The 23,397-nt window shown below is 49.2% G+C and overlaps 1 protein-coding gene across 8 annotated transcripts in view; it reads left to right on the top strand.

Moving 5' to 3' along the window:
• Positions 1-18,250, top strand: part of ZIC4 (Zic family member 4) — a 35,404-nt gene extending 17,154 nt beyond the window's left edge. For 2 of the 8 annotated variants that reach the window (XM_074547150.1, XM_074547149.1), the window contains exon 5: positions 687-3,579. In XM_074547150.1, the coding sequence (XP_074403251.1) occupies position 687 (1 nt within the window). In that variant the 3' untranslated portion in view covers positions 688-3,579. Of the gene's footprint in view, positions 1-686; positions 3,611-18,179 lie in introns of those variants that run through there. The other 6 variants (XR_012581634.1, XR_012581632.1, XR_012581633.1 and 3 more) reach the window with 6 other exon arrangements.
• Positions 18,251-23,397: the final 5,147 nt, after the last annotated feature.

Raw genomic sequence — 23,397 nt, 5'->3', positions numbered from 1 at the left:
CTGGGGTAGCTTGAAACTACCGAATGGTGCCGTTTTAATTACTTTAATTATGTTTAAGAATACCAGATAGTATGGGCAAATAAATAGCATAGGCTGCTGGAAAGGGTTTCTGTGGCTTGCGGAGAGCAGACAGAAGGCTGCTGTAACCTCATCCTCTGGTGTCTGACAGATCACCTCCGCACCCCTGCGGGTTACTGCGAGTGTACAACTGTACACACACACACACACGTGCATGTTGATACCGAGAAATATAAAAACGACAGGAAAATAAATAGCTGCTCAGTGACTAAAAACACCCCAATGCCCAGGGCTTTCCTTACTTATACACCCGTATTTTTCCCCCAAGGCACCAAGTCGGCGTTGCTTTCTTCATTCGCCCAAACTCAACAACTTTTGTGTTTAAACACCACGGATAGTGACAACAACATGTCGCTAACGGGAATACACTTAGGGAATCAGCTAGGTGAGAGCAATGTGTGAAAGAGGAATCTAAAAAGGGGAGAGTTGTGCCCCTCTCCAGCCCCCGAAACTTGTGCCATGGAAATCGAGAAGTGCAGAAGCCAAATGCGGGTAGGGAGGATGTTTCCATCATGTCCCGAGATCTGTTTATTTCTTTATTTCTCTATTTACAGAAGTATTTGGATGTGCAGGCTAATCACCTTTAATTTTTCATTTGCTTGTTACAGATGTCTACCCCGTTGCTCTCAAGGTAATCTAGACAGAAGCAGCTGAAAGCCTGAATCTTATGCCTTAGACATCAAAGCAAGCTCGCACAAAGAAGTATTTCTTCACAACGGTGAATCTTCATGGTAAGTTAGGATTTCTATGGCAATAGGCAAGTCATACTTAAATAGTGAAAGGCGAAGTCTGGAGCCCGTCCAGTCTTTTCATTAAGGACATAATATTTACGTCTAACAGGCCCTTTTTCTTGTGTATACAAGTATATATTTTTGTTTGACGCGAACTAAATCATTTTCATTTAATTTCCGGTAAACAAAACCCACGCGAACAGGGCACTTGTTCCAGACCATAATAAAAATGGATAAGACTGTCAGGAAGAAAAGGCCCGCTTGAACCGTCGCCTCAGCTCACTTTTGTTTCTGCTTTCTGCCAGGATCAGAGAATGCATTTGGGATTTGAGGGCGAGTTTCTAAAGGCAAGGAAATGGTTTTTAAGGGGGGAAAGAAAAGGAGAAAGGTCTAATCAAGCTCGGGTTGTTCAAAGGGCCTGATTTTGGGGTTGAAAGTGTGAGTTTTATGGTGCATCAGCATGCTACGTTAGGATCGCTATGGTAATGAGGAGAGCAATAGCAAGCGGCCTTCAAAGGAGGCACACTCCATTTGAGACAGTCTATTAAGATACATTTGCACTGACCTTTGGTTTCATGCTAGCTTAATACACTCAATCTGCTCCCCGCTAGAGATAGACTTCCTCCACCTAATGCACTTCGGCGGAGCTGGGTTTTGCTGGGCTTCGCCCTCCCCCCGAGGCCAGCTCCGTTCCGACGCTGTAGCCCCGGTCTCCTTGTCCCCAAAGTAAGGGACTGCCAGCCCCCCAAGCCCGGCGGGAGCTCCCGCCCGCTTCCCCAGCCTTTCTGACCAGCTTCTAGCAGAAAAACTGGCCACAAAGCCTGAGGATTGCTTCCCTTCATCTCTATCAAACGTGGCAGAGGAAGATAGGATGGAGACTGGCAGATCCCCCTCCTCGGGCTGCCTCTGTCTCAGCGAGTAGGTTTCCGATGGAAGAGCCCCAGGAGCTGGGAAGCGGGGTGAGCTCCGAGGGGAGACGGCCGTACCCCCTTCTCACCCGGCCCGGTCCCGCTGTCCCTGCGAGAGGAGGCTCCGTGGTGCGGGGAACTTGACACCCGCATGGCCGGGGCCATGGGCGCTGGGCCATGGGCCCGGGAAAGTTAGAAGTCCATGTTCCAGTAATTGTCTTGTTGTTTATTTTATCCAAGTACCCTAGTGAATAGGGGAAAAATAAACACGGGGAAAAAAAATTCAAACAGTTGAGTCGTCTTTAGTGCCAGCCCTTGTGGTTGAATAAAAAGGATGGTCCAATTTCTATTGAGCTGAGAAATCTTTGAAGTGGGAGTTATTATCTGAGAAATTCCTGCTCGTCGTCCTAACAACGCTGATGAAACGTAAAAGGTTCTTTGTCAGCGATTTGTTCTCCTCTCTGTCAAACTCACCCTGCCCGTTAGCTTTAAACCGTTTCTAAAGAGATAAAATCAAACTTTTAAAGATAACTTTAGGGGCCCAGAGGGTGCAGAAAATACCAAACTATCGAATCCTGTGTATAGACATACATCTGGATATATGTGGCCGTGTCTGCGTGAAACTCTGACTGTGTACAGATGTCCATGGATGTCTGTATGACCTTGCAGTTCGAAAGTTGAAATTATGTCCATTGTTTTTGCATTTCATTCTCCAAACTTTTCCGTCTAATAAATTATTCCTACACACATTCTGCATGGAATGCGATTCTTGGGCGAAGGCAGAAACGTTGGGTTTCATTAACACCACTTTGTGACCAACAAAAGTTTTCTCTCCAGTAGAGTGAGAGCAAGAGTGTAGACATAGAGTAAATTCTTTGATCATTTAACAGTCCGAATACCTATCACGCATGTATATACTGCAATGTATCGAAGTTGTTAACGCATTCAAAGTGATGGCTTCCATATGCTCTCATGTTTTATTGTCTGTACGTGTAAGGATAGTCAAACTGCATCCCTTTTGTATCTTCATTTTATAAACATCATGGTGTTGTACTGAAATGATTCCCTGATCAAGTTTTATTTAGTAGTTTCTCATTTGATATCATGCAGTGCCCTGTTCGGAATATGAATTCCTTGAAGCTGTAACTCATCAGTGTACTTCTGTTTTAGTTGTTAAAGAATTATCTGAGCCCAATCCTGCCATTCTAAGCCAAACCATTCATTTAATGGGACCTTTTCTGAGTAAAGACAGAGTCAAATTAGAGTGGAGTGGGTATTACTATTATTCTTGTTATTATTTTTTTGTCTTGTCATATTTATGAGAAAATCTAGCACATTCTTTGTGAACTGTACAGAGAAGAAGTCTCTGAAAAATGTAGCTTGCAGAAAAACATTTACAATGTTGGTATACTGTATCTTTTTCCAGACTTCTTATATACATTATTTTTCTTTATCACATGTTTGGCAATGAAGGAATGTTTTGTTGTGTTCTTGAACATACTATTTATTTTTAATACTTGGATTTTTTTTACAATAAATATTTATATGCATTTCATTTCTATGGTTATTTTACAAATGTGCACTTTTAAATTATGTGTTTGTACTGATGATACCGAGCCATTCCTAAAACACGGTGTAATCAACCTTCTCTTTCTGTTGATTTTTATATTAGTTGAAAAAAATTGCCCAAACCTGTGTACTATTAATGTGGTGTACAGTCAAGTATTAATGAGTGGTTTTTTGTTGGTCTTTAACCTTTTTTAATGTTAATCGTTTTAGGTTGGCATTTACATTAAAAGAACAGAACAAAACAAACCCCTGCTTTGGCTTCATTTCTGCGACAGCATTTTTCAGATCGCAGCTTTCAAACCAGCCGTACTTTAAGCACTGGCCAAGGTGCAGGGTGCGGGAACAGAGCCGGTGTCACCCAGGGGCAGCCCTGTCCCTCTGGGGGTGGGTGCGTGTCCCGGTTACCCCCGCAGTGGCACTCTGGCTCCTCAGTGCTACACTGGGGACACTAACACTGCGATGTTGGGCACCAGCACTCGGGGGATTGGCGTGAGTTTTCAGCAGGGGCCACCCCGAGAGGCTGCTGCTCCCCTCCGTCCGAAGGCTTGTTGTTTCGCAGGATGCAACTGCTCTTTTGAACAATTTCCATACACACCCTCCAGAATGGGTCCCAGTCACAGCGAAATAAAACCTTTTTATTAGGTTCCTAGGCTAATTTAGGGCATTTTATTTCTTTTTTAAGTGAAGGGAATTCTTTAGCCAGCTACAGTTATCTGAAAGTAATCCTTCTTTGCCTTGCGCATTCCCCTGATGGATGTTAACGCGTTCCGGGGTTCCGCAGCTCCCGGCCCTGCTCGGACCTCCCTTGGCAGGACAAATCCCAGCTTTGCTGTTTGCAGGGACTTTGCTGTTTGCAGGGACTTTGCTGTTTGCAGCAGCTTCGGGCACACCGCGGCCCTAACCGGCCGGCGCGTCGCGCATGCGCTGCCCTGATTGCTTTTAGAAAAGGAAAACTTGAAAGAAGTTGCCTAACACACAGAGATGACAAAAAGTTGGTTTTAGCTGCCAGGAATATTGTCAATAGAGAATACATTTGACTACATGAAGGGGGAGAGAGAAAGAAAGAAAATAATTTAAGAAATAATAGAATTCGAGAAAAAGAAATGAAGGAAAACATTTTTGCTGGTCTGTAAAGGACAAAAACTGGCCCATAAAGGAAAGGAGGGCTAACAGTACATGCTAATTAAAGAATACAATTCTATGGTCTATAATGATTGAGCGAAGACATGTACTTATTACACTTGACTGTCAACAAGGGAAGGAATGTCCCCTCAGACAACATGGTGAGAGACGTGTGGGCATTATTAGTGGCCCTTTTATAGACATTGCCTTTTCTTTCTCAATGCTGACAAACCATTTTGGAGGGAACCATCCCCTGTTGCTTCCTATCATCGATCCCCATGCAAGGCCCTGCATTGTGCAAGTGCATTAATTAAAGACCATTCATTTAACAATAGCACATTGTATGTTCAGGAAAGGAAGATTAGAAATATGAATCAGTAACCGAGACCCGTTTCCGCCACCTTACCGAGAGAAGCGGAGGGGAAGGAGGTGCAGCGTGCGGTTAAACACCCTGCACCACCCGGACCGAGCAGGGCTCAGCTCCGGTTATGCTTTTTGGGAGAGAAATCCTGAAACCGATTACAATTGGAAACAACAACAACAACAGAAAAAGGTTGTCAAGTGTCTCCGTGGGCGCCAGATCGCTCGACCCCGCTCGGCGCCTCGCCAGCCGTCCGCTCCAAGGGGCCGCGCAGCCCGGCACGGCCCGGCTCTGTCCGGCGCCCCAGCCGGGCCCGACCGTGTCCGGGGCTGTGTGCGTGTGCACACACATCCCCTCACACCTTTGTTATGTCAACGAGTTTTATCCGGCTGCGTGTAGAGGCACAGGCGGAGGACCTGCGTCCATCCCTCCCCATCCTGCGCTGCCCAGATTTTTGCAGCCCAAAGGAAAAAACATCTGGTGCCCCAAAGCCGGTCGTGACACAAACGTGACTTATCGTGAGAAGGTAGAAGGAAAACGCAGGGAGAAGGAGGTTATGAGGGAGCGGGGGAAGGACAGAAGACGGATTCCCAGTATCACCCACATGACTTACTAAGCGGCTCCAGCTCCTCTAAAACCTCTGGGCCATATGTCAGTTTATTTACACCCTTTGTCTTTTCGTGTGTCGCCTGGTGAAATAATATTCCTGGGATATAAATGAAAGTAAGCTACAATAAACAAACAAGGGCAGCGCCCGCTAAAGCGATGTGTAACATTTCTGAGTTTCCAACAGAGTATGTCGTCCCCTTGGTTATAATGGGGCCAGGACAGCAATTGAAGCTTTTAGTTGAATCCCCTAGAATTTTTATGCTGAATGTCACGTTGACTCCATTTTCTGATAGATGATTTAGTTTTATGCAGGTTTACACTATGGGAGGAGAAGGAGGGGGAAGGACAAAAGTCACCGCAAAAGCAACTCTTTAACAGTTAAAAAGAAATGGCACAACAGAATAAGGTGCTCTTAATGATGGTAACATCTCAGAGAAACCTCTGCAACTTCCCGTGAGGCTGACTTCAGTCTCAACTTCTTCTCCATATGGATCCACCCCGCTCCGACGCCAGGATCACTCTGGCTCCTTTGGTTCAGGCGCAGAGACCCCGCGGAGCTGCAGAGGGTGCGGGCAGCAGCTCCCGAGTTTAAAATCCATGCACCAACTTCGTTTTCTTCGTCATGAGGCAGCCAACCTCATGGCCGGGCTGGAGCTCCCCGGTCTACAAGGAAACCTTTTTCCTAAAATAAATAGGACGCTCTAACAGATGGGCAGATTTTTTCTTACCCCCTAGTCAATGTTACCCAGAGGATCGGCTCTCTACCGCCGCAAAACCCTTCTCCGGGTCATTGCGGGTTGCCTGGGCTGGGGTAGCCACCCCGGGGGTCCAGGCTGAGCCCCCGGCAGCGGGAGCCGGGCTGAGCCCTGCAGGGCTGGGGCGGCCCCCAGGACAGCGCTGCCCGCAGCTCCCTCCTGCCTCCCCTGCCTCGCTGCTGGCCCTGGGGGTACCTGCTACAGCACGCCCTGAACATCAGACAAAAGCGCGGGCACCACCGCTCCCCCTCATCCCCCCAGCTGTTTCGGGAAGACACACAAAAAAAATGAGTCTTCAACTTTTGACTAGTGTCTGCTGGCTTAAATTATCCTCTGCCCTGGGTGGGGGCATCGGTGAAGCAATGCGAGCTCCCTGCTTCATCCCCCGCTGCCGCGGGCGGCCGGGAATCAGGGTGCGCCTGAACTTGGGCACAGGCGGGCTGCCCTCCCTCTGCCCTCGTCACGGGGAGTCCCGGAGTGGGGAGTCAAAGGGAGATTTCTAGGGGGGAGGTTTTGTTATCCCTACCTGAGGACAGATTAATGCCCGCATATACTTGATAAAGATGAAGATCTTGCTGGGAGGAAGAGGGGGAAAAAACGGGTAGGAAAAGAAAGGAATCACTGGATTGTTATTGTCTAGAAAACAGGCCACCTTAAAAAACCTGTTGTAGAAATACAGAGAGTCCTTTAAGTGTGAAATATCATTTCATTGTAAATAGTCAAAAAAGAGTCGGTAATCCAACTTCCGGAAACTGTTCTGAATTATTTCAGCAGACTCTTTTAAAAGAGGATTAGCAGGGCTTTAGGGGCAAAATCCTTCTGTTTTATTCAATCTCTGATTTTATGTTATAATTACTAGATGTAAAGACTCGCGAATTAGTATGCAGGCGTCGTTCAGACATTATGCAGGTGCTATTCTAATCATTCAGCTTTTTAATTAAGGAACGAGGTAAGAAAACAGAATCATAAAAACACTTTTGTGAGAGCTGAGAAAATCGTGAGCGACTGCATGAATAAAGCCTTTATACCTTATCCTGACAGGTCAGACACCAATTGCCTGACTTACGACCTTTTCTTGCTGAAACAATGGTTAACAGCTTTCTCACCTTGTTCCCATTATAGCCTTTATTCTCGCAGAGAATTTATGGAAATGGCCCTAAAATGCTTACACTAAAGAGGGAGATGCAAAAAGGTATTGCAATTTTAATTGGTGCGTATCCCGTACAAAGATACTTTAATTCGGGTCGTGCGGGAATTGAGGCACTCGGATTGGCACGAGGATTTGGGTAGATCGAAACGGTTTGAAGCATAGAATTCTCCTTCAGGAGAGGAGGGGACACAAACAAACAAAAAAAACACCCAAAGTTGCCGGGATGCCCGGACAGCCGCCGCGGCTGGGACGGCGCGGGGTTCCCCTTTGTTCAGCGCATCAGAAGGCATCGTGTTCCCTGGTCCCGCGATGCAAACTTAAAGCCTTTGTGGGGCTTTGTTATTATTATTTAATTTCTTTCCCTTGCCTTCCTCCTCTCCCCTCCTCTCCACCCTCCCTACGCCTGGCACGACTGCATCACGTGTATTAACATATGAATGAAACAACCAGAGCCAATGCACTTAAGGTAATACCTATGCTCCGATCTCGCCTGATTATCTTTTTATAGAAAGTTACATTAACTAATGACATTTACATAAATATGAATAATTAGTAAGGTAAGTAATTCTGCTCCGACGGGGGAAGGCGGAGTAGGGAAGAGCCTGAGACCTGAGCCCAATTTTCGTCTCCGTAGACCTGGACGCTGCTTCGCCCTGGCACTGGACAGGAGGCATGGAGTCCTCTGCGGGGAGGAGGAGAACTGTCACGTTTATATTGTTCTCTCTCTATTTTTTCTTTTCTCCTCCCCCCCCCCTTTTTTTTTCCCTAATGCGAAACTTTTCTCTTGTGCCCCTCTTTTATCTCCCCTCCAGACCTCCAGTTCTGAGCAGAGTTCAGTGGCTGTAAATGATAGGTTCCCAAAAGCATCAATCCGCGCTCCTCTAGTACTTGGCCGAGAACAATGCAAGTATTAGGATATCAGCAGCACTCGAAATGATCACGCGTTAAATTATTTTGCTTTCACGGATGAGGGGGCTTTTTTCCAATGTAAATCAAGCGCTTTAGTTATTAAGTCTGAACACTAATCTCCAACAACCTTTACATAATGTGGCAGAATGTGCCACACCACTTCGCACCTGCACTCTGAATAGAGCCGCCTTTTCAATGTAAGACACGCTTGTTGCCCCTGGGCTCCAAAGGAGTTGTGTGAATAAGTCAAGCTTTTTGAATACCCCTACTCGCTTTCTCTTCCTCCTTTGATCACAGAAAATGTCTTCTAATTTGTCCTTTTTCATTGTAACAACGTTTTCAAGTCTCTTTTTATTTTCCAAACCACATATTTATAAAGAACATAAATCGCCCCAGAAAACAAAAGTTCTCTCCTCGCCAACTGGCCGAGTAGCCTATGACCACTTTGTTATTCACAACGAGAAGGGGAAAACAAAGTTCTCGCAAAGACTGTTGCTTCTCGAGTTTGTCCTAAACAAACGTTTAACTTTGGGACAGGACGCGGGGGGAGAAACATGTTTATTTCCTTCAAAAACAAGGGCAGGTCCATTCGCCTTGGCGATCTGCTTGCTGCTCGCTCCAGGAAGGTGGGCAGCTGGGTTTCAACCTTCTACCGGCGATAAATGGCAAGGAGGAGGGCAGAAGGGACCGCTATCTCTCTCTGACCACTGGAGTGACTGAAGCCACCGCCAACTTCCTGAGCCCACCAGACAGCTCAGAGCTGTAGCGAGCCGGTTTGCACGCATTGCTTCTTAGCGGAGTTGCCTACTTTGACGACCTTCGAGAATAATGAACTCTAATTTATAAATCCGAGAAAGGTGTCAAAGTTAATAGGGAGCGGAACCGCTGGGCTCCTTTCTCCCCCAGCCTGTCATCTCCCCGGCACTATTTCTCGGCCGAGGAACGGGGCAGCGGCTGCCCCTGCGCCCAGCGCGCCGTGCCCGGCCCGGTGGCTCCCGGCTGCCCCGGCCGCTCCGCAGCCCCGCATCAGCTGCGGGGGTAGGGGCGAGAGCCCAGCGGGGATTCCACCCCCTGCTTCCACCTCAGCCCTTTCTCAGACATCTCCGAGGTGCTTTGCCCGAGTGTCTGCTCAGGAGCAGTAGGTTAATGGCATTTTAGTGAAGTTGCTCTCTCTGCAGGCTAAGCCCAACCTAGGAGTTTCTCACTCCTCCTTCTCACAGACGGGTTTCCGGACGACTCTTTAACATCGCTATTCATTAGCACGTTAATCAAGGCTGTAATCCCGGCGAAGAGGTGCCTGTGCATTCCTGCTGCAGCCAAAGCCGCCTCTCGAGCGTGCACCTATGCGCAGCGCCCGCTCCCCCCTCCGACGGGCGCTTCCACCGACAGGCTCTCTCCTTACATTACCGTAGGCTCCGGCTAAGAAAACTAACAAACCCTTCTAATACAGTTTAAAACACTTTGATGTCTTGCCAAGAAACACACTTCCTTCAAGAGACAAGTCAACATTTGTTTTTCACATTAAATGGCATTTAGTTGCCACTGAAAAAATGATGCTGAAGGACCACTTTTTAATTCGATGTATAACAACCGCGGGGGTCTAAGAGAAAATAACGGCGAAAGCTATAGACACAAATAACTAAATTACCAAAACGTTAGTATATCTCCTAGGTTCATTAATATGTAACAGACTCCCCAGTTAATCTCCAAAAGCCAGTGTTCCCCCTCTAAAATAGCACTCTGGGACGAATTGTACAGGAGATCAATCACTGCTAATGCAGTAAGGTTTACTGCAAGGGGGGAAAAAGCTATTTACACCTTCAAATAGAAGCTTTTGAGATTTAAGAGTAAGGGTCATACATCACCAAGAATAAATGATTATGAATTGGTAAACGCGCCCTCCAGCCATTAGCTATGCGACGCGATTTATCATTTCTGGGTGTTTTTCTTTTTAAAATCATCTGGCTGTTTGAAAAGAAAAGCATGACGGAGAAAAAAAACACCGCGGGAAAGTTTGTTTTTGCATATACTATAAGTCATCAAAACATGGCTATTCAGAAATAAACGGGGTCACTTATGAACTGCTTAACGAGAGACAATAAAGCCCTTTCATTGTACGCTTTTATGACTCAGGGATCGGTGGGCTTCTCCCAGCCCAGCCTCCGGCCGTCTCTGCCTTTTTTCCTCCTTTCGTTGTAAGTTACAAGCCCGCGAGTGTTGTAAGAAATCATTTACGCCCTAAAAAAATTTAAAAAATTTTAAAAAGCCAAAACCAAATAAAAAAGCGGTTGCCAGTGTTTTTCCGTCGCCTGGCACGTATTGAACTTAAACTACGGGAGATATTTTGCCAGTTTTGAACAATTGCCAGTCTTTATCCCAGATGGTCAGAAAGAGCCGAGGACTGGACGGGGAGGACCTGCCCTAGACGTGATATGCTGGGACAGGAGACCTCTTGCTCCTTGTCTCTGTCAGGAAAAAAAAAAAAAGTTATGAGGGCTAGTCTGGGTGGAAAATCTTGCAGCCCAGGTCCGTAGAAGCCACCTCAGCACGTCGGGTGATATCTAGATACTCGTGTGTGTGCGTAGTTGACTTTATTTTTTTAAACTATTATCATTGAAACTCTTTCGCAATGCCAAGCAAACCTTTTTCCACTTAGACTCCGCTCAGGGCGGTGGGAATGTTGTTCATCAAATGAAACAATTTGCAATAAAACACATACTTCAGAGATGGGAAAGAATGACAGCGTGCTGCCGAAGGGCGGGGAGAGGAGAGGAGAGCTGGCGGCCCCCCTGCCCTGGCTGCTGCTGGGCGTGGGAGCGGCTCCCAGGGTCGGGCAGCGCGGCCCAGCCTGGGGCAGGCAGCGGGATCTGCCATCGGGGACACAGCCGGGACATCCCATGGAGAGGGGAAGCCTGACCAACGAGGGTCTGGCGGGGAAGTCACCTGCCATCTCCTCGAAACTTCTTTCACTCCATAAACAGCTAAGCACCAGCCCAGGTGCGAGGTGCTGGCTGTGCACAGGGAGGACGTCGAGGGCCGCATCTCTGGAACTCTCTCTGGACATGGCCCTCGGAGAACCTGCAGGCCTCTAGCAGAGGTGTGTTAGGACATCCGCTAGGGAGGGCCTCCGGGGAAAGCACAGAGTTCCCTAAACTCTCACATCCCTCTGCCCCGATACGTCGGGTTTCAATTGTGACAAGTGCCTGTTTTCTTAGGGTAAGAGATTTAATATGTCTGGTGAAAGGGTCTGTGGCAGTGAGGCTCACAGCAGGTAAGCAGCTCTGCCAGGAGGCTTTTTAGTCCCACTTCTAAGACTCCTAACATATTTGCAAGATTTGGGAATAAAGCGACTTGGTTTTAGTCTCGAGGACGAGCTGAGATTTCTGGTTTGTTTTACAAGCTCGTTACAGGCACATTTGGCCAACGGGCACTGTTTTATGTAAAGACAAAGACACAGAGCCCATTCTGGGAAATGCGGGGCTTTTAGAAAACTCTACTCCGTGGCTTATTTTCTACTGGGTGGTTTTGGGAAGAAAAAACTCCCTAAAACACAAACCCCAAAGTCAAGGCACTTGCACGCGATGGGCTGCTGACCCTCCGAGTGCAAATACCTTGGAGGTACATGGAGACATTTTTCGGGGGACGCTGTCCTGGTCACGGTAAGAACCGAAGCGCTCCTGTGCCAGCCTCGGAGAGCCGGGGGCACGGGTGGCGCAAGACTCCATTCGGGCGGCCGCCCTGTGCCCCTCGCCCACCAAAACAGTGGCCACCTCGCCGTGGACTTCACAGGGGCATGAGCAAAGTATGCGCTGTGCAGAGAAGCAGGAAGACCGTGGAAACCTTCCCTGGGAGCCGCCGGTGGGATGCGGAGGGGGCGGGCAGGGGCACTGCCCAGGCCTGCCCGCGTCCCCGGCCCTCGCAGCCTCCTCTGCCCACGCCGAACTGCGCCTGCTGCCCTCTCTCTCCCTCTCTCTCCCTCTCTCTCTCTCTCTCTCCGAGAAGACGAGTGATAATAAACTGCAATTCTCTTTGTCACAGGAGAGCAAAGGGAGGCTGGTCCCTGCCTCCCCGGGGTCCCCACTGGAACGTCCACTTCTTGGTCCGCCAAAGAGGACTGGCGGGCAACACGTTTCACTCAGAAATCCTCTTTTCTTTTAGAAACCCATCTCACAATGCAGAGGAAGGGAAAAAAAAATAATAGTCTGAGATGATCTAGTTCTTTTTGAATAGATGAAATTGTTTCCTTGAATATCTAATGCTGCAATTCCAGTTCGAAGTACACCCATTTCCTCTTTATTACATCATTCTGCATTTTATTTCTATGATTTTATGTTTTACTGCTGTTCCTGCAGAAGTCTATATTTTCAGCGTTATAGAAAGTCTCTGAAGATCCATAAGATTATTATTTATCTGACTTTCTCTGTCTCCGAGTGGTGTATACATTATATAATTGCCTTAAAATGTTTTCATAAATTACATTCAGAAATGTGTCATAGTAAATTACCTTTGTAATAAAATGTAAAAAATGCAAATGGCTGTTGTCTTTATTACGTTTTAAACCATTGGTTTATCTGCACTATTTCACTTGTCAGTTGCACAATATGTTGTATAAAGGGAAAGCACAGTTTGATAACAGATAGATGGAACCTCGTGTGTAATCTAGCAGGCACGTACAGTTTGGGTCATTTCCTTATCTCCCGCAGAAAAGACATTATCCCCCTCATATTTACATACTTTTCAATATTTGTCAAACAATCATAAATTATAAATTAATGAAATGTTCGACAGTCTTCAGAGATCAGGCTAATGAAGACATTTACCTTTTTGGTGATTTGGATTCTCATCTTTGTAAGTTTAATGACATTTAGACTCTCACGGTTTATTAGGCTTTATTAGATTTGTCCTTCACTCCTGCTGTCATTCAGATGTCTCTGCATAAACATCACCTGCTTCAGGTACAAGAACAAATCGTCTCCTTCCTCTGGAGCAGCAGCGACACTGCGCCTGGGCGCGGAGCGGGGCCGGGGCAGTACAGGCCGCTCGCTGCTGTCCTGGCCGGCCCCTCGGGCTCTCGCCACCCGGCCGGGCTGGCATCCCGCTCTGCGGCCATCCCATCCCCGGGGCGGGAGCTGCTGAACGCCCTCCCAAGCCAAGGAACCCATCTGCCTTTGGTTACGGCGGAGCCCGAGCCCAGCCCGCAGACAGGCGAGCCCAGCCCGGCCCTTCGAGGCCACCCAGCCCTGTCGGGCTCCCGAGTGACGCCGGATCGTGCCAGTGCCATGCGGCGGCTCCCAGCACGCTGTTTGTTCTCTCCCTGTGCTCCGAGGGCAGTGCCTGGGCCGACCGGGAGGGCAGCCTGGCCCCTATCGGGACCTCGCTCAAAGGGTGGTACCTGCCCCCCTAAGGCGATTAGGCTGCAGAAATTAAATTGTGCCCAGAAAGGTCCACACTCGTCCTCCTGCACCTTTGCGCGGAGAGGCACACGCTAACTCCCGCCGGCCAGAGCCTGGCGCCATCTTCACGGAACAAAGACCGGGGCTCCCCAGCCTCGCCGCCTCCCTGTAATCGAGTTTCCTAATTTCATTACTCCGCTGGCAAATATCAGGAGCATGTGTTGGGGCACGCTGCCCCCGCCTCTCCGCACGGCCCGGTCCCCGGGGATCTGCCGAGCGCCTCGACGGCCCCGGCCCCGCGCTGCTCCCGGCCTCGGGAGCGGGCAGCAGGGCTGGGCACGGCCTCACAGCCCCTGAGCTCCATCAGAGGCCGGCTCTGAACCTCGCGCCACGAACCTCAAACATTATTTGTCGAGGCTTCCAAATATTTCCAAACAACGCTTTTAAAAAACACAACGGAGAGTTATTAAAGCGCTTGTTGGTAAAGTGAGCATGTGTTCTGCAATCATCAAAAATTGATATGTACCACCAGTAAAGTAATTATGCACCATCCTGAGGATACGAGAACAGTACATTGTTAATCCACTTGCACACCCGTTGACTTGCAGCATCAGGCTGCAAATAGCTTAATTAAGTCATACACGTGGAATATAACCATATTGTTACATTGCATTATGCATACTATATCTCAATTTATTGGGACAATTAATGCCAGTGATAGACCTCGGGCGAAAAATATTAACCACAAAGCACTAAAGTTGCATTCTCGTGACATTTGCAGTACGGCAAGTAAACATTGAAACAAGGCACAGCCTTCGAGAGCTGCGAGGGCTGCGGGGACGCCTCTGCCCCCAGCCCGTTCCTTAGCAGGCGGTGGGCAGCCGGAGGGAACGACCTGCACATTCTCCGTTCCTTGGCTGAGTCCTGACTTGAGAAAGCGCTCGGAGGACCAAAACCGAAAAAAAACTTATTATTTTTTACTTCAGGGAAGTTTGGGTTGGTTGGGAGCTCCAGGATCGGTCCTCAGAAGGTGTGAATTCCAGGGCAAGGGGCCTCAGAGCCAGAGCGGGTTTCCTCGTAGAGCAGAGGAGCTGTAACGCAGCGGGGCGGGGATTGAACACCCGCGTTTCACGGGCAGCCTACCGCCGGGAGGACACACCAGCCCGTCTAACATCCTGCACACCGTAAACATGACCACATGTCCCTATTCCTACAGGGAAGCGGCGAGGCTGCGTCCCGGGACGCGACCCTGGGCTGGCTCCCGGCCCAGCGTGCCCGGAGCGCGGCAGAGCAGGCCCGGTGGGCCCGGATCCCGCTGGAGCCGGGTCACAGCGTGTCGGCAGTGTCCGGTCAGCCAGTGGTCAGAGTGGGAAAGCCCAGCTGGTGACCAAGGTGGGGACGGCCAGCCCAGCCGGCAGCGCTCAGGCCCCCGCCCGGGACAGCCTGTCCCCTCACCCGCTCCAAGCTGCGGGGCACCCCCGCATCGTCCCTCGAGGGAGCCGGGGGTGCAGGCAGCGCCAGGAGCGCTCACAGCATCACTTGTCCCCGGGGGTTCTCCCAGCGCTCTGCGCAGCCTTCACAGCTGGGGGAGGCGGTGGGACCTGTCCCACGCAGAGGAAAGCGCTGCGAAGGAAGGGCCAAGGGGGCAACTCCGAGGGGCAGCGGGTTTCTTTGTCCAGATCATTTGTGTAAGCAGGGGCAGGTACGCTTCTGGCAGAGTGATACTGGGTGGTACCCCTTTATCCTTGATTTACCCCCTTTTCTGTAAAACCGCTCATAATCGATATTATTTTATGGGCAACCAAATATTCCTAAATCAAAACCAAAACTTCTTTGGTCGACCGATTTAACTGCTCCCTCCAAATTTTCTAAACGTCCAATGGTGCGCTGTCATTCCCAGTGGGATTTTCAAATTTCTCCAGCTTGCATTCTTTGGGGCTGCAAGGGGCGATTTCCAGCCTCTCGAGGTCTTTGATTTAACGGATTTCTCAAGCGTTTCGGGAAAAAGCCGTCTAGAAAACCATCAGGATTCCCCCAGACGTGTCTCTTGCCCACGTCGAGGTGACCCGCTAAGCGCAGTCACAGGTGGAGGCAGGAGCACCAGTCAGACCCATGGGCTGGGCAGCGGCGGGGCTGCCAAGGGCAGGGTTTGCTGAGGGAGACCGAGGTGTTCCCCCACACTGCCGTGCCCGGGGCTCCTCAGCTGCCCCACACACGAGTGGGGAGCTGCTTCTCCCAAAGTTTTTCCTGCCAGCATCTCAGCGCTTCTCGTAAGCCGCTGCGCCAGCGGGAAACGACAGCAAACTGGTTTGTGCTGTCGTGATTGGTGCCGCCTTCACCCCGGCAGCGCCTGTCGGGGAGCCATTCCCGCAGGTGGTTGGGAAACTCCGCAGTAAATTGGCTCTTTGAACGGGGACAGTGTCCGGTGCCCTACTCGCCCACTCAGACACGCAAAAACACGCTCTTTCCTCCACAGAGGAAGGCTTTAGCAGAGTAGAGGGTTATTCTCCTCCTATTTCGTTTAATCGTTAGCAAATTAAGCCAAATATCAAGAGTTCAAATCCCCATTGTCCTGGGGAAACAGGCGGCTCTCGGGGACATCCCTCGGCTCCTGGGTGCTGCCCGCAGACTGGACCACGGGCAGGACCTTCTTTCCCATCGGTGGCTGGCAGCCCCTGCCACAGGCAGGACCTTGTCTCCCTTGGCGCCTGGCAGTCCCCGCCACAGGCAGGACCTTATCTCCATTGGTGCCTGGCAGCCCCCACCGCCGCCTCCACGCGTGGGCTCGGCGGCTCCCCCGCGGCAGAGGCTGCAGCAGCCCCCGGGCCCCTCGCTCCGGTGGCCGCGCTACCTGTGCGAGCGGCGGCGGGGGGCACCGGGATGAGGGCACCGGGATGCACCGACCCGGCCTCTCCCCCTGCCGCCTGCCCGGCCGGGTCCCGGACAGAGGTGGGACACGGGGACAGCTCTGCGCTCGGCACTCGCGGGCGGCTGCAGCCCCCACCCCTCACTTGTTCTGCAGGATGGGAGAATTGTGGAAGAAGGGGCGAGAGGCGAGAGGAGCCCGGGCAGGACGGGCAGGGCTGGCAGGGATCTTTCAGTCCGCACTGCCCGTCCCGCAGATTATTGTCACGCCTGAACAGCCAGAACTGTCTCCTTCGGTCCAGCGGCACCAGAAACTCTGTCCTGTGACCAAAGCAGGTGGGCACAGCCTCGGACTCAGGGTGAGGCGCCACATCTCTGCCCTCGCTTGCAGCCAGGACAGCTTCTGGAAGCCAATGGCAGTCTCCGAGTGCCACTGGGACCACAAGAATTGCAAAGCTTCTTACGACAGAGGACATTGGAGCTTACTAGTGGTTTTAGGGCTGTTTATGAGTGTTTCCTAACAATAAACAAAGTCCACACCGAATTCAACCCCCTGCCCCACACAGTTGCTAGCTTGTGGTATTTATTTTTGTTATAATTATTAATAGCAGTTATTGTTTAGATCTATTTATTACTCAGAAGAGGGACAGGAGCTGATTCACAGGACAACCTTCAGCTGCAATCCCTGCAGTCCCTTAGACTTGTCTTTTCTGGCTACAGCCGGGAAGCCCTCCCTGGAGACGAGACATGAGGTGCTAGTAAATTAAAAAGTAGCACCTTGCCCAGGGACTATGAATGCCGCGTCTTTTTTAAAACTAATAAAAATTTTAAAAGTTAAAAAAAAAAAAAAAAGAGAAAAATTCTGAGTTGGGGAAGAAAGAAAAATTGTTCGTGACATATGAATTGCAAAAGTTTAGTTTCGTTTATTTATTTGTTGAGACACTTTAAAGGGGGGCGGGGGAAGTGGGACAAAGCACGATAAACACAATAAGAAGCTAAAAGTCTGGAGGACTGTAACTTGGGTGGATTGGTTTAAAGCGGGCAGACTCTGTCTACCTTTGGCCATCTGGCTGATTTAAGCTTTTGCCCCCATGCTGTATGATTTTAGCTTAAAATCTCTTCCGTTGCAGTGCCGCTTTTATTGAATTCATCAAAAGCAAACTTTCCCTGAGGTTTTTTTTTTTTTTTTTTTTTTTTTAAGAAGGGCTAAAATAATAAGTCGACCACTGTGACATTCTCTGGGCTTAGGCCATTTTTCATAACGCAGCTGATACGCTTTTGTGCAGCTAAGGCGACCAAACAGATGAATAACGAGAAAAGTCTCTCGAAAACTAAAGCTTCCAGCTTTTCCCATCTTTAAAAAGTTAAGTAAAATGAGAGGTCCATGTAAAAAAACCCCTTCCAAATCCAAAACCCAAATCCCATCACGCCAAAGATCAGGGCAATACTTTTATACCTCTGAATGGTAACGATGCCTTTTAAACAAGTTACTGCACACACGCACACACACGCGCACACACACACACACACACACACACACACACACACATACTCGCACAAAACTTTAAAGCTTGTGAAACTGCCCAGGTGGTGTTTATAGGACCGTAGCCAGTGAGTTGTAAAGAAATCCGAGACAGTTGAAGATTAAACTATTTAGAATTACATGACAAAACAATTTTTTTTTCTCCATTTGATTCCTGTTTCACTGTATCCACCGTGTTTAATGCAGGGCTTGAAGGGTCAAGTTGTCTGCAGCACTAAAGAAGAGTCCCACAAATTGTGATGGTTTGGCAGGCGGGGGTAAGTTTATTATTATTTTTGACGTGTTTTCTCATGAGTGTATGCTTGTGTTTAAAGTTTGTGTCGCAAAGAAAATATGCCCTCGTGATTTTAATGTCATTTTAGCCATAAACCAGTTTTGCGCTCAGAATCACGTCTCTAATGCTGTTGATGTTCTTCCTGGAGTTTTGTCAAAAAAGAAAAAAAATCCTCCTGCTTCTCCCAGCAGCAGAGCAAGGCAGAGCCAGACCCCACGGTGCGGGGCTGGGAGGCGAGTGCCTCTGTGCCACAAGGCAACAAGTAACAATTTCATGAGCGTTCGCCTGGGTTCAAAACAGTAATTTTTATTTGGCTGTTTGTTAGGGTTTTCTTTTTTGGTTATTTTCTTTCCCATCCCACTCTCATGTTATTTATTTATGTATGTATGTATTTATTTATTTATTTATTTTGCACGTGCATCTCCCCAGACCTGAGTGCCTTAAGACCACAGCTGTGAACTCCCTGTTTATTATGAAAAGTACTGTACGTACAGCCTGGGTGGAAGCACAGCCATTGGTTCAAATAAAATGACTATTGATTCAAAGTGCGAGCCCTCCAGGCTGAACCGAGAAGGAAGGAATGGGTCATCATTTTTTTTTCTTTTTTCTTTTTTTTCCCTTAAAAGAGAGAGAGAGGCAGAGAGAGAGAAAGAGACACTTCTAAGCTGTGAGTGTGACAACTACCACACAGTCCTTTGATTTTTTTTTTTTTTTTCATAGATAGCAGGAAAAAAAATTACTATGAGAAATAATAAGGTTTGCTTGGAAAAATCGGCAGGTAGATCACCCTCAGAAACAAATTCCAGCCTTTACTATTCAAAACATGGCTTTTTTAAAAATTGCGACGACGTGGGGAGGAATGAGGGAAATAAAGTAACTCGGTGCCTCCTCCCCCTCGTCCCCACGCACTTTCAATGAGGAGCCGAGCTGCACTTCCCTGCCCCCGGTCTGTGCTCGCCCAGTTGCTCCGGAGCCGCTCAGTGCCCCGGACAGCCCGTCTTCGTTTGTCCGGGGCATGGGGAGGGACAGGAAGCAAATACCAGGAAAGAAATAAATAGCAAGGAAAAGAGGAAAGAAAAAAAAAAGAAAGAAAAAAAAAGGGATGAGGTCAGAACAGCACAAAAACCACCAGCTTATTGGAAGGCACTTGTTAGCAACGGGAGGTGATGGTGCAGTAGCTGCACCCCGGGCACCCTCCGAGCTTCCAGCCCTTCCACCCGGGAGCTGTCTGGAAACGATCACAGCCGGCTCACAGCTAATAATGCCCTTCGCAGAGGTTTGGTCTGCGGTGCTCGCAGAAAATGCAACTTTTGCCCCATTGGTTAGCTAGGTGAATTAGCACACACTGCAACTGAACAGTACTTGACCTTTGCCTTTATGTTTGCTCAAATGTTTGCCTAAACCACAATCACCCTTGACAAGAGAGCATGCTACCGTGTGACACTGCCTATTCAATAGATAGATGTTCCCTGCCACACACAACCCAGTTCAGCATTTTAAATAGCTTAGGTATTTGTAAAAGCCGTATAAATTAATGTCTGATGGTTGCTAGTTGCTGGTTAAAGAGCCGACTATTTAACACGTAAAATAAGAGTCGGCTTAAAAAAGCTCAAACCAGACCAAACCAAAGGATGGGCTGTACAGGGATATAAGGTCAGAAAATCGAACTTGTGGCCAAGGCGATCAACAGATTCTTAATCTGCCCAATTCACAGCGTGGCTTTGTAGAGCTGCTCTAGCAGCCGGAGTTTGGGACCGGCAATGGCAAACGTACCATGGCACGCATCCCCTCAGCCCAGGCACCGTCCCGACACCGCCGATGGCACAGATGTGAGGGCAGAGGTGCGACTGCGCACCTGAGAAATTCACAGGTGACACAGGACGGAGGCAGGAGGGTTACCCTGGTGTAAATCTGACCTATCCCTTTTCTCACAAGCCTCTCTGGCTGAAATTGGGCAAATATCACAAAACTTTAGGGGAACAAACAAAAGTTGCCCTTTGGCGGAGGTGTTTGGTGCGTGAATTTGATCGCTGAGTGCAAGGCATCGCCCCGAAGCCCGCAGGAAGGCTCGGGGGAGCGGGGTGCGGGCAAGACGGCGGCCGGGACTCCGCGCTCCGCCACAGAGGCGGCACAGAACGGGACGGGAGGGGAGGAGGAGAGGGGCACGGAGCAGAAATCAGTCACCTCTCATAAATACAGTCACCTGTCATAAATACAGTCACCCGTCATATTTATGAGGCAGAGCATCATTCATGAATAGAATAACACCTGATGTGCGGCTTTTGTTTCAAAGGATACTTTATTATTTGGAAACGTGATAAAGCGGTTCTCTGGAAGAGAATATTTATACCAAATGCAGTTTCTGATGTAAGCGGATACCTGCACATCTTGATAGTACTTCCACTCAGTAAAATATTGTGCAGCCCAACAGGAAAAGTAAAAATGATATTGCAAACAGTTGCTCTGCTTTGATTTACCTTTACTGTCTTCATCTGGAGACTTTTTTTTGATGACCAATATTTTACTGTCTATCAATTTTGGGAAACAGAACTTCCCCCCTTTCTCTCTCTCTGTGTTTTATTTTCACGTCACTATTAAGTCAGGAGCATTTTTGAAAAATTGATTCATGTTTATACGAACATCTTTCTTCGGATCTAACGTTAACTTGGCATTAAAGCCAAGCAGATAGGCTGAAACCAGCGAGCTAGCTTAGCCAAAACAGTTGTTGCAGAAGCGGGATTGAATGGCACCGAGTGAGAAATTTAGCTATTACTCGTTGCCAGTTAGACAGAGAACTTATTTCTATAAATCATTGAAAATTTTTAAATCGACAATTATATTATCTCGTTTACAACTATGCGGGAAATGACGTTTAGGAAAAACAGCGATCGGGCTTCACAAATAAGATATTTGCAATTGAAAGGAATCCAAATCTAATGTCATTGGAGGCTGGTTGCTCCCCGATGGGCGCGTTTCCCATCGCACGGACACGCGTGGGGGGCGTGCCCGGCCCAGCGCCCCCCGCGCCCCTCGGCAGCCACACGGACGGAAAGGTCAGAGCCCGCCGAGCCCCCGCGCTTCGGGGCGCGCAGCCCCCTCGGATCGCCCCGCTCTGCCTCCTGACAGAGCCCAGCCGGACCCGGTGGGAACAGCCTTCCCCACAGGCAGAAATGATGCCTCGCACGGTTTGCCTCTGTGCGGCTGGGTTTGATGCGGACACACGTTTCCTTAAGCTTCTAAGTCACGAGTGACCTAGAATAACATAGCGCGTACCCCTAGAGGCAAAACAACCGAAGTGAACTTTCAGGCCAGATGATTTTCAAAGCGAAGTTGCGCGGAGGGCGCCGGGGCTCGTTTGTGCCGGGCAGAGCGCGGTGAGAGCCGCGGGCGCGGGCCGTGCGCGGATTCACCCACGCGTGGCCGCGCACCCCGCGCACCGCCCCGGCGCGCAGCCAGGGAACTCGCTGGGAAACTCCACCCGAGGGAAACGGGAACTGGGGAAACACTCCAATGAAATGGCCATCCACACCGGGGGAGTTTACAGAGTGTTTAGGGGTGTTCTCCTTGATTTTGCTGGCATTCAGAGTCCTTAGGAAGGAGAAACCATCGATTTAAGGAGATACAGATTATTCTGGGCAGGCACTGCCAATAATAATTTCAAAACAAAACCACCTTTGAAAAAGGGAACAATCTGTATATATCAGAATTAAATATTTTTATTCATTTAGGTATAGAAAAACAAGCGTGTCTAATTTTTTCATAGTGTCAAGAAAAAATATTTTCTAATGTTATAACCTCCATTTTAAATAAGGGCTTGATGTGTTCCCGAAATGATTGTTGTTTTCGGCTGATTTTGGTAGGGCGCTTTTTATAGCTATTTTTCTGTGGAAAAGGTATATACCTTTTTATGTGGAAAAGGTAATTCTCTAGGCACCTCGAGAAGAGTTTGAGGGCTTTGTTTTTTGGGGTGTGTTTTTTTTTGTTTTTTTTTTTTTTTTTTTTCGCCAGCAGTCCAATTCCGGTCAGAAATTCTGCTCCTTTTGTACAGTAATGCGCTCTTCCAGAGCAAAGGGCACAGCCCAGCATCATCGCCTGTTTCAGGAATGCCCACATGGCTTGCTTTGCCTTTATATCTTTAATTTCTAAAGGATGAGTTTTGCTGGCAGGAAGATCAAGGAAGTGTCTCTCTTCTATATTTGCTATGCTGCGCAGGTATCTGTAATTAGAATAAGACACCCAGCACAATGAGCAGCTATTGTATGAGAGTTTGAAGAGCGACAGTTCTTCTTCTGGTTCAGAATCGCTGCCTACAGTTATTCTCCGATTTCCGATGCCTATTATGTATACAATCGAGCCTATAATTACCTGCTGATTTCTTTGTAATTGTTAAAGAGAGTTTGTAGCGCTCGGGCAATATTGTCCAGTCGTTATGTCTCCAGAAGCTGTCATGAAAGCTTGAATATACTCTGTACAGTCTGCAAGTAATCAATGAAATTTACGATCTCGACCTCCCCCTCCACACACATTTCCTGTCCAAAGAAGAAAAATTGAGATGTGAAGGTGTCTGGGTCTCCTTCCCAGCACCCCTTACAGGGCGGCTTTGGGAGGAAGATGAGTGGCAGGCTCTGCAGTTTCACACGGCAGCCAGGGCTGGATGGGAATTTCCCGCGGGACGGACCCTCGGGAGCGGCGGGGCTGGGGAGAGCCCCAAGGGCGGCGGGGCCGGGGGCTCCGGGGGGCTCCGGGGGGCTCAGGGGGCTCCGGGGGGCTCTCCCCGCCCGGCCGCGGTGTCCCCGCCGCGTGTGCGGTGGCGGGGCGGAGGGGCCGGTGCGGGGCCGGTGCGGGGCCAGCCGAGTGCCCCGCTCCCATCCACAGCGCTGAAGGCATCGCGGAGACGCCGCCTCTCCGCGCCCTCGAGTCGCCTCGGGGCCGTGCGTGGATCCCAACCCCACGGTCCGACTGCTGCTTCCCCCAAGCCACCTCTGTGTATCCCTCCCTCCCGCGCCTTCCAGGGCCGCTGCAGCCCGGAGGGAGCCGGGGCTTCCCGCGGAGATGGTGTCACCCATCTCGGGCTGGGTGCGCCTTCACCAGCCCCCCGCAAACCGTCCCAAACGTGTCCGTGTGTTTGAG

Source organism: Zonotrichia albicollis, chromosome 9, assembly GCF_047830755.1.
Source record: "Zonotrichia albicollis isolate bZonAlb1 chromosome 9, bZonAlb1.hap1, whole genome shotgun sequence".
Classification (NCBI taxonomy): domain Eukaryota; kingdom Metazoa; phylum Chordata; class Aves; order Passeriformes; family Passerellidae; genus Zonotrichia; species Zonotrichia albicollis.
This window is presented reverse-complemented; position numbering and strand designations above follow the sequence as displayed.